The sequence below is a fragment of the Ruditapes philippinarum genome, unplaced genomic scaffold, assembly GCF_026571515.1.
Source record: "Ruditapes philippinarum isolate M1 unplaced genomic scaffold, ASM2657151v2 ctg4570_1_1_1_1, whole genome shotgun sequence".
NCBI classification, from domain to species: domain Eukaryota; kingdom Metazoa; phylum Mollusca; class Bivalvia; order Venerida; family Veneridae; genus Ruditapes; species Ruditapes philippinarum.
The window spans coordinates 1-12075 of NW_026864466.1; the positions used below are offsets into that span (position 1 = coordinate 1).

At 31.9% G+C, this 12075-nt stretch overlaps 1 protein-coding gene across 1 annotated transcript; it reads left to right on the plus strand.

Annotated features, from left to right (window-relative positions):
* The first annotated feature begins 4990 nt into the window (after window positions 1-4990).
* LOC132725706 (uncharacterized) lies at window positions 4991-11597 on the plus strand. The gene is made up of 8 exons (XM_060710889.1): window positions 4991-5515; window positions 6365-6514; window positions 7564-7713; window positions 8064-8159; window positions 9659-9854; window positions 10071-10148; window positions 10897-10983; window positions 11235-11597. The coding sequence occupies exons 1-8, from the start codon at window positions 5391-5393 to the stop codon at window positions 11595-11597; spliced, it is 1245 nt and encodes a 414-aa protein (XP_060566872.1). The 5' UTR covers window positions 4991-5390.
* Window positions 11598-12075: the final 478 nt, after the last annotated feature.

Here is a 12075-nt window from a genome sequence, read left to right on the forward strand (position 1 = left end):
TCGGCAATTTTCTTTCTTCTCCGAGCTATTTTTATTTCAATTACAAAGTTAATCCGACTTTTTACGTATGGAATAACTATAGAATATATGAATTAGTAAAATCATGCATAATTTGGCTTTATTGAATAGGTGTTTTAATGATTGTTGAAAGTCAATATAGTTTGTCAATTACTCAGCTATATTTTTTTGTCATTTTCCAAATTTCTTTAAACTACTTCTAGAATTAAAAGTTAATTGACTTTAACCGGATAATCAGTCAATTCTAATGACTGAATTTTACTTGTTATTTACTGACCACTTTTCGTTAATAACGCTTCACAACAACATTCTGCTTAATTTAGTATGTAAATGTTACGATATCGATATTTCTAACATTTATTGCAATTAACTTCCTAGTATCAAAAAATAATTTTCTAACATGTCCTTACATTACGATTTACTTACAAAAGTGTGGTCCATTAGAATAGAACATCTTGTGATGTAATTCGACAATTTGTGGTTAAAGTCAAATTATTTATTGTAACCTGCCTGCGATTTGCTGCAAAAAGCAGCGAAAACCGTCGATTCAATGGGAAAATTATTTTAGAAACTAACTGCATTGTTTTCGTAAGACAATGAACTGTGTCATAACTGTCTAGGATAATTTCTCATTAAGATTGTTGCATTTAAAGAAGTATTACCAGTCCTGTGCACGTGATCAGTAGACAATTTCAGTGAAAATGGGGGTAGTCACCTTGGGGACATTTTCGAAAAAATTGGTCGGTCAACCCTACATAACAAGATCAATATGATGTGTCTGGCATGTCATTCGTCTAGGTCATTCTTCTAGAATAATCACATTTTTAGCATGAATACTCAATTTTAAGGTTGGTTAAGTGATCATGTCTTCTAATTCAAGTCTATGGAAAAATTAATGCGTAGTCTTGGAAAGTGAAAAAACAACAAAAAAAAAGAACATAAAACAAAAACAACAACAATACACATGATCTGATAGGTGGTTCACGAAACCTTTCTTTGTGTTAGAACACTTTACATTTCAGTGGTATGAATGACTATGATAGAACACAGCGATGCAAGACACTCAATTTGGGCTTGCAAACGAAAAAGTTGATATATCTATTCAGCGTTTATTTATAAGAGTACTATACAATTATCTATGGAAAATATTAGTAGATTGCTGCCGTGATACGTTCAACACATGTACATCACAATAATTCAGTGATCTATAGAACCTTAGGCTGAAGTTTTAAAATTGTATTCTCCTCATCCATATTTCACCCATGAATACGCAGACCGTTTAACTATCAAACTGAAATACTGTTTTTCTTTTCATAGCATTTCCATTTCGAGGCAACATTAAATACGTAAAAAGGTACCTATAAAGCACGCCTTGTTACAGGTATTAATATGAAAAGAACTGTTTCATAAGTGTCAAGAAAAAATTTTCATTTGGGTGTTTGCATTTAAAAAAGTAGTCCTGTGATCAGCAGATTTCTGTCAAAGGGGGCTAAAGGTTGTGTACTCAATTTTAAGGTTGGTTTAGTGGTCATGTCTTAATTCAAGTCTATCGGGAAAATTAATACGGTAATCTGGACTAATTAATAGAAAAAAACAACATTCAAAAGAACAACAACAACAAAACCAAAAAAAAAAAAAAAAAAAAAAAAAAAAAAAAAAAACATGATCTGATGTATTCCCTTCCAAAATATTCTCGGCCCGATGTACTTCCGGTAGTCAGAGAATTCAACTAAAGGTTTACTTTTCAATGTAATCGCCCTTTACATCAATGCACTTTGCCCACATGCAGTGCCCCAACTTGTTTCACCCTTCAAAATGATCTGTCTATTTTGGTCCTCTAAGAAGGACTGTAAGGTTACAGCTATTTCTTAATTTATAAGTGTAATATCTTTTAAGACACATTGATGTTTTTGTGTTATTTCTGACAAAACCTTGATTAAGCTTCTTTTACTTTACAAAAATACGATGAGTGTTGCAGTTTTAATGATCCCATCAATGGTTATTGAATCAGCCCCAGCCGGTAACTCAAATCAAATGTCATCCATTGTTAATGACATACTTGATCTTAAGCTACAGTTAAAGACCGAAAAGGGAAAAAAAGCGAATCAAATTAGAGACGGAGCTTGATATGTATAAACAAATTCAAGGTGCCACTGGGCATGAAGTGCGGATCTTTGATGGAAAAATGAACAAACTTATCAATGGCTTTTTACGCTAGACTTTCGAAAAGTTATGACAATATTTCTCCGTAAGCGACAGTAGTGTTTGATGAAGTTGAAACAAATAACGGAAGCTCTTACAACAGTACAAGTGGTGAATTCACGGCACCCATACCAGGTACATACATTTTCTTCTCAAATATACTCTCAGGGATTGATCAAAGGATAGAAACTTCACTTCGTATCAATGGTGTAGATAAAATGTTTTTAAATTCTGGAGGGAAGTTTCACGGATCGGGAAGCAACATGGCTGTTGTTAACCTGAGTGCTGGAGACAAAGTGAAAATGGTAAAGCATGGATTGTGGGGAACAGGTCCATCATACATACACCAAACATGGAGTTCGATTTCTGGATTTCTCCTTCGGGCTGATCCTAGCTTCTTTCTGTCTAGCTATTCAACTCCTGTTGAGGCAAACCTTGCAACAGTTCGTGGAGGATTATAATACCTGTAATGTAGGGATAAACGGACACAAATTGTGACTTTAACTCAACTTCCATCTTTATGTGACAAACTGGCGAGACACAATTATCATAACATTTAAACAAGACAACAGTGTGGTATGCAGTACTGTTCAAAGAGATAATGTTTTGTTTTATCATTTTATGCAGGAACAATATTATTACTGACATGAACATTGGCTTACGTCATGGCGATAATACTGAAGTATTTCATAAAATAAAGTTTTAGCTTTGTAATGTCTCTTTTTTATTTATTAATGTGAACGATTGACATTAACATAAATTGATCATGAATTAAGTCTTAATCAAATATATAATAAATATAATACATGATTTTCTTTTAAATGTAAAATTACGGTCATCATTAAGACTAAACTAGAAATGTGTCATCATGCCACGGATGCCCCCGCATGCAGCCAAAATTTCAGATGTTATAATATTTAGTTCCAAATTTGTTTGCACAAATTATTTTTTTCATTTTAAGTTCAAAGCCCTTAAAACTTTTTAATGTTAACACAAACCATTTTCATACAAGGTTCAAGGCACTGACATTATTCAGTCTTAAGATTTTGAAAATAGCATATTCCCATTCCTTTGACATATCCATATGTCAAATTTGAGTTGAATGTGTTGTACCGTTGGGGAGATAATGGACGGAAACTGAAAATTTCATATTATTTTCAAAGTTAAAAAGGGGAATAACTCTGCCAAAAATCATCGAACCATGACCAAATTCCAACTTGACATGTATATTCTCATGCCATATTCATATGTCAAGTTTGAAACTGAATGTGTTGTATTGTTGGGGAGATAATGAACGGAAACTGAAAATTTCATATTATTTTTAAGTAAAAGGGGAATAACTCTGCCAAAAATCCTCATACCATGACCGAATTCAAACTTGACCTGTATTTTCTCATGCCATATCCATATGAATGTAAGCAACCGTAACTAAGATAATGAACGGAAACTGATGATGACGGAATGACAGAATGACGGAAGGATGGAAAAACGGAAGGACGGAATGACGGAACAGGGTAACAATATATGCCCCGGTCATTACATGGCGGGGCATAAATAAGTACGATTTGTATAATCAAATAAAGGATCGTTCGGAACAGGTCGCTAATCAATTAAAATTGTATTGCTATGGTTTTTCCCTTTAAGCATTGCATACTGATTTAAATTGTTAGATGTCTTTTACTACCTGTCAATGACTAAAAAAGACAATTGATGATTATGTAAATGTATATATTTACATATTATGTTAGTATTTAAACATGTTTTATAAATCAAAATGTCACTGAATAATCAATCACTGATCTAAAAGTGATTAATATCTATAGTATTTCATTATCAATCTGGTGTAATAACGTTTTGCCACTATGTCGGTCTGTATAGAGGAAACACATGATTAAATAAATTAAATGGGAATCTATGTGATACAGGGGAAAGATTAATATAAAAAGATTACAATGCGGGATAATATAAGTATACTGTGTCAACAAAATTGTAAGAGTTATCGAACATTTGCCGTTTCGCTTTATTTAAATTATTACAAGCTTTATCTTTATTGAACACACTTAAGATTTTAAGATAAGCACTTTTTATATATGACATTTCGATAATACATGATACATTTGTATATATTTCAACAATAGTAGAATGATTTACATCGGCTTTATAATTGATCAAAGCTGTTCATACAAACCATATAAAAGAACAGTATAACATTTCATAAACCTGTGTTCGTAAATCAATAACCCAAAATATGAAATATAGAAGAAGTGTACATTACATTTCAATAAATATGATACAATTGCATTCCTGGTTTCATCCAGTTTTTACGACCGTGGAAAACTTTATCTTCTAGACGGAGAATTAAAGGGTTTCTTTGGACGATATCAATAGCACAGGGTTCGTCTCATATTGGTGCGACATGAAAAAAATACCAACTTGGATTATCTTTTGTATTAAATGAAGACTTCATTATTATATCGAAGTAGACAATCTTTATACATAAATAGATAGAGTTTGATTAAGTTGAGTATAAAGTAAGACTATGTGTGCATCTATCATCTTAATCTATTGGCTGATTAGGTCTTGTCAAACAATGCCTTTACATTGTATTTGGATATGACATATTATTCATAATAGTCATGTAAAGAAGTATAATGATATTGGCCCTAGACAATAACACTTCTTATTTAAAGTTGATCAAAACATGATTTTAAGAGTGCCGTAATCTATTAAGCTAAAATATTAATTGATACAAGTAAACAAACTGATTGATTATATATTGAATTTGAATCAATACTGTTAGCTTAATCATTTCCTATAAATTCAAACTGAAATTAATTTCCGTGTCAGATAGTACAATGTAACATGGATTGTTTTTGAAATGGTGGTCAGTGCTATCGTTTTATTTATTAAATCAAACAACCTTTACGACTTTAGTTGAGCGGTGTATCCGGTATGATATTATTAACATGAAATATAATTTTAAAGGAAAAACGTTCATTTTACTTTCGTTTTCGTTTATTTAAAATGACAACAACATTAAAGGAGTTCAAATAAGAATATAAAGACAAGAGTTACATATCGTATCTTCATAAATTCATATTCAATTTGGTTATGTCAATAATCGCGCGGCTCCTTCCTAATTATAACTTACATTAAAAGAGATAAATGAAATGGGATCGCGTTGTTGTCGTGAGAATAAAGATAAATTAGAGGTTGATGAGGGAGTAAGTCATAATAATGCAAAACGGCCGACCTCACCGTCAGAAGTTACAGTGGCTGACAAAACACACGAAAGGTAAGGGAAAAAACTTGAAATACCTTTGAATTAGTTGATGATTACAGAAGTCTTAACAATAAATACTGGCTGAGTGGCTATGTATGTTCACAAAAATTTTGCAAATGTCAAAAATGGACTTTTTGTGTGCAGAAAATTTTGCGAAAGTATGATTTCTTGAACTTAATACTGTTTTGGAATATCATAAATTGGGCAGCTACATGTTAAGAATAGTTTAATACCTTTATTATTTATAACATTGTTTAAAATATATATTGCTTGTTTGATAAAGGACCTCAACGCACATTTCTCCATCATACTTTAAAATATGGTTTGTTATATGAATAATATATTGTTTCATGTGATTTGTTAAGACCAAACTTACACAAACAAAGCAAGCGATGAGAAAAATTAATCCCAGTACTTAAACAATCAAACTTTATGCACTAAAGATGCTGTATGGAAACGTGTTTTCAAGAGATAAAAAAAAACGTTTGCCTTAAAAGAAATAAAATTTGCGCGATCACATATTTGCAAATAATTTCAATTCGCAACAATCGCAAATATTTCCACGTCGCAAAATAAACTACTAACACAGTAAGTTAAAATATTTATCTTAAATGGGGATAACAATACTAAATTGATTCGACTAATTTTGTCCCTATATCCTGAATAATACAAGAAATAAGTGAATCTTTGCGGAGTGCTTGTAATTTTTTCTTTATAAGTACATTACATTTAGGTTGTCAAAAATGTGTAACTTTTTTTTTTTTTGCGCGCGCTCCAACCGTTTTTTCTTTTTTCGGTTACCACCTTAAGCATTTAGAAATAAATAATGTTGAATTATGTTTGTTTTATTCCATACTAAAGATGTCTTTACAAAGAAAAGATGTACAAAAATGAAGTGAAAAAGCTAGAAAAACAACTGATGGACCTTGAAAAACTGACTATAGATAAAGATAAAGAGATTATTACACTAACAGAAAACCATAACCAACAGATGGAGGAGCACATTTTGAAGTAATGATATTTATTATCATTAGTTTATATGTTTAAGAAAATAGAATTATTAATGAAAATGTATGTATTGTAGTGTTATAAGGTTCTGGTAGAGTAGCATTTTGTCAACAGGATAAATCAGAGGAATGGCATAAATCTTGGTAATTTTTAATGTTGTAAACACAAACATCATAAGTTTATCACGCCATTCGAATTAATGATTATTAAGAGTTTCCTCATTTTTGAAAAACAAATCCTTCTAATAGCAAAATTATTGTTCAGAAATATATCCATACTGGTCGGAAACCATCAACCGGACACTTTTGGAACATTTTTCCGTACATATTTTATAATTTTTAACCTAGAGACCAAACAATTTGACACAGTTCAGCTAGGTTCTTCTCCTAACTAACAAACTAATTTGTTTATTTCTGATTGTATTGACACTTGCATCTGAGGCTCGTAAAGGAGGGTATCAAAATTACCTAAATTGTCTACACTACAGTACCATGTGTCCGGACAGATATGTACATGATGTGATTTAATTCAGATAAAAGCTTGGGTGTTATGATTTTTGATTTGTAACATGATATACAATATGTCAACAACAAATGCTGAAGTTTTGGATATTCTATTATTCACTATGCAAATGATTATAGCTGGTATATGAGGTTAGGCATTGCTTTCTTGACCCCCGAATTTCAACGTCAACATTCTTGAAATAGACATTAAAATATTACCATTTACGGAGGTTGAAATAAATTTATTTACTTAATTTTTAAAGAAACATGCACTTATTGTTGATAAAAAAGTGACTGACAACCACAGAACAAAGTAAATACTAAATTAAGCATTTTCATGGCCGTCCGGGTTTGGTGGTTGTCCGGTTTTGGTGTTCCCAACCAGAAGTGGTAAATTAAGCTTACATTTTGCATACAGGTGACCTTTAAGACTTATAACTGTCCTATGTTGTCAATTTTACTGTTCTTTATAGTGCCCATTACCTATGATCTACTTATAGGTCTACCTTTTCTAATGTTGAATTATGTTTGTTTTATTCCATATTTAAGATGTCTTTACAAAGAAAAGATGTACAAAAATGAAGAGAAAAGGCTAGAAAAACAACTGATGGACCTTGAGAAACTGACTATAGATAAAGATAAAGAGATTATTACACTAAAAGAAAACCATTATCAACAGATGGAGGAGCAAATTTTAAAGTAATGCTATCTATTATCATTAGTTTATATGTTTAAAAAAATAGAATAATTATTGAAAATGTATTTATTGTAGTGTTATAAGGTTCTGGTAGAGCAGCATTTTGTCAACAGGATAAATTAGAGAAATGGCATAAATCTTGGTAATTTTTAATGTTGTAAACACAAACATCATAAGTTTATCACGCCATTCGAATTTATGATTATTAAGAGTTTCCTCATTTCTAAATTTTATTTACATTTTGCATACAGGTGACCTTTAAGATTTATAACTGTCCTATGTTGTCAATTTTACTGTTCTTTATAGTGCCAATTACCCATGGTCTACTTTAACTGTTTCTTGCTTTTTTCAGACATGAATATGAACGCAATGCACTTGATAGAAACATTTCAAAGCAAAGAGAACAGAATCGAGAACTGAGGGAGGAAAATGATACGCTCTTGACAAGGTAAAATATTGTCAATGTTGATACACTCTTGAAAATATATAAATTAAAATATAATTATAATATTATTTTTTTCAATATCATTTGTGGAAAATCTTGCTTGCTTACTCATACTTGTTCAAAGGTTACGATTATATTAGTGTATTAGTCTCACAATTGTGCAGATCACTAAGATCACGACCAATATACGAGATCCATATTTGGAGGTTACCTTAGTGTTAATTGACAAATTTAAGCCTTCTATATTTATGACGACAAATGTTTTAAGACATATATTTTAAGACATACCGCACGCTTAGTGTTCAACCCATTTACAGTTGGACACTACGCTTTCCTCTTTTAATTACATCTGACGGACCAAGTGGGAGACTCTATGATGGACAGTTCTTAAAGCCCTTTGGGACTGAATTGCCTTAATGTTTGTCTTCTGTCTTGCTTCGTCGGGCCCTTGTAGGTGATTTTCTTTGTTGCTCTGTCTTCCTTTAGGACATCGAGTACCTTTGTTATGGTCATTGGGTTAACTTTTATATGTTTTTACATGATCATTTTTGTGTTTTACTTATTTAACCTTTTGTAACCATAACAACTGTTAGAATTTCACTTGGGGGGGGGGGGCTGAGAGCGAGGTTTGGTGCACCATTAACCGGTTGGTTTAAACTCCCCAGCAGTATTTATGCTGCTGACCGTTCCAAGGCGGCGCCCCTCTGTGTTCCTCAGATGTATGTCTATGTTGTTTCATACTGTTTTGGTGACACTTGTGTCCCTTGTTGTTTTCTCGTCTACGGTAAGTATCTTCCCCTTTGCCCCTAGTTTTTATTTATTTTATGTATCTCCTCCCTTCTCCTGATCTCCTGTCCCCTTCCCCTGTGCCCTTTGACTTTATGGGCCTATTTTCAATCATTTATTTGTTTTCTTTTAGTGCCTTATTAGTAACTAATTGTTTATGGTTTTAGTGGTTAGCCTGCCCATGCCCTTGTGCCCTGTCCTGTTTTTGTTTTGGGGTCCTCCTGGGCTCCTTGCCACTGGCTCTTATTGCTGGGTCGGGTGAGGGTTGCTTCATTGAACGCCGCCTTTCCTTGTCGATCTTGTTTATCATATTTTGAACAAGTAACTGTACCAGAAACAAACAGACTTATTTCCTGGAATATTTATGATGGTAACAAATGATTGAGTTCCCTAAGCATAACAATTGCAGGCCTCTGCAGAGTTACGATACTAAAATCTCCCAGACTGATACAAAGTCTAGCCCCAACAGATTGATAGTAATAAAAAATGACAACAAATGAAGTCTCAATTCTCATTAAAACTCAATCATTCAATCAAACCTTAACCAGGTGCCTTGCTTAAACTACAACAGTACTTATGTTTACCTGTTTATCAACGTGATTGTAATAGTTTACAATTTACTATAAGTAGGTGTTTAGAAAAGGGGAAAGAAAACAATGAAAAACCAAAAAGGGCAATGTCTTTATGATATGTTTATATTTCTGCTGTATTTGCAGATTCAGTGATGTTGCCAGTGCTAAGCTTACCGACGGGAACCCTAATATTGCAGACTTGAGTGATAAAAACCGACCTACAAAATTAGCTGAACAATATTCAGAACTCTATGACAATGAATGGACTGACGCCTTTGGTGTATTAAAAGGTGGAAACTCGGAAGAAAATGCATGCCGTATTCTTTTACACATGTTTTGTGTAAGAATAAGAATTAATTTCATAACTTATAAAAGACAAAATAATAAAAAAATAAATAAAAATATTTCGGAAAAAATCTGATTTGCCACATACGTGTTTAATTCGATAAATAAAAATAAGATTGTAGAAATAATGAATGTTAATTTTACCATGAGTGTACAACAGCAATGAATATAAATATCATGTTTGTATTTTTATTTTCTAATTGTTTTGCAGGACATTTATATAGCTTGTATAAAAAAGGCCGGACAAGATTGTGATAATGTGACAGATGCCATCAAGACCTTTCTCGATGTATGTTTTTATGTGTACTGTTTATCGTATTTATGTTCTCGTCGCTTTTCTCTGCATTATTATAAAATCAAAAACATACACCCTAAAAAACTGGGAATCAAAATTGATATTGGTATCGTTTAATACGTAAGTGTTGTCATTCTAATTTAATTCATTTTTTTCTAATTTTCACTGTTCGTGTCATAATCCTAAAATATTAAAAAGGTAGACATATTTGGAATAGATAAGAATTTAAGTTATTACTTTCATTGCAATTATGTTATTGAGGATGAATATAATTTTTTCTTTTGAATGTTCACTATATAACGATATCAGAGCTGTCTATTTAAAATATACGTGGTTACATCACCATTCCCACGATTTATTTTATACCCTTGTGTAATCAACAATAACAAATGAAGTAATATCTATTGCTAAATATTTATATCATGCAATGAATGTAAGAAAGGAATAGCTAAATAAGCATTTCAAAATTCAATTCATTTCATCTAGTTACAAATGTAGTTGCAATTTATCACTCAATCACAGTACCGTTTGATTATATTTTGTAATTTGTATTTTGAACCTGAGGTCTTTATTACCAGAAATAAACTGAAACTGAACTGAAACTAAATATATTTTTTAATCTTAAACTGTCCATGTTGACGATCTCTTTTGTAAATGTCATTTAAAGCAAAGTTTTATGTTATGTTAGAAACAGGTCGGTTATTATGATAAAATATAATGAATTCATGATCTTTATCATTAGGGGCAGCAACCACCAGTCGAGTTATTGAAACAACTGAAAGACAACAGAAAGAACAATACCGCAGGACAAAAAACTATTATTAAACAGGTATTGATATAAACCAATGTCAGCATATTTTGATATATCATTCGGCAATTGGAAACAATGTGAAAATAAACTGGAAAACGTTTTATTTAAATTATTTTTTCGGTTAAGTGGATTGATGTTAATGTACTCGTAATGCTAACTTAATACTAAATTATACTAAATTATAGGAAACAGCGCTTGCATTGCTAAAATGAATAGAGACGTATACTCATTTGTAGTTGTGACTGTATTCATAATATCATTTATTTCAGGAAATTAAAGGAAAAATAAAGTGTATTTTACCCGAAAAAGAACTCCGAAAGGACCAACATGTTAAACGATTTTTTAAACAGTGGTATAGTTTTGTTGCGTTAGCAGTTCAGATTCCCAAACCCTCTTGTTGTGCAAATATGATCGGCTTGATGAACTGCATGATAGTACTTGTTACAAGCTTATACAAAACGCGTATTTACATAGCATACATAGTATGGCCAGTATTATACTTGCACGAAAATGGAAACATTTTAATGAAAGGCATTGCTCAGTGTAAGGCTAAAAACAGCAAACACAGTAGTGTACATTCTCTAACATCAACAAAACCAAAAACAGGAATGAGTTACAACAATTTGATTTGAAAGATAATAGCAAGGCAAAACAATTTGGAAAACACATCAAACAATTGTCTGCCTCATCAAATGAGTCCCGAAGAAGCAAAGAAAGACTATGATAACAAGGAAATATTGAAATCAGCAAATAAACATTAAGAGTGCCCAACGCTATGATCACAGAAGACGATCGTTCAAACGATCGGGAAATACCAAACAAAAATAGTTTGGGAAAAAATGAAATCAATCGAGCAACTACACCAAGTCACATTCAGGTGCAACTACACAATTAAATAAAAAAGTAAATCGGAGCAGGACATTAAAATTGTGATTGTGACATTTCTTTAACATTTATATAATGAGCTGCTCCTAATTGACTATCTAAACGAAACTGTAAAACAATGGAACATTATTATAACTGTCATAAGCTGTAACTCAAAGTACAATTTACCAGCGATGACACTGCGACAGCATCACACTCAAACTGAAGCACATCTAGGGACATGGG

Bases quoted from the DNA above. Each gene is read 5' to 3' on its own strand.
- LOC132725706 (XM_060710889.1), top strand. From the start codon at position 5,391: ATGGGATCGCGTTGTTGTCGTGAGAATAAAGATAAATTAGAGGTTGAT. The intron at 5,516-6,364 runs GTAAGGGAAAAA...TCCATACTAAAG, and splicing joins GCTGACAAAACACACGAAAG to ATGTCTTTACAAAGAAAAGA. The intron at 8,160-9,658 runs GTAAAATATTGT...CTGTATTTGCAG, and splicing joins AATGATACGCTCTTGACAAG to ATTCAGTGATGTTGCCAGTG.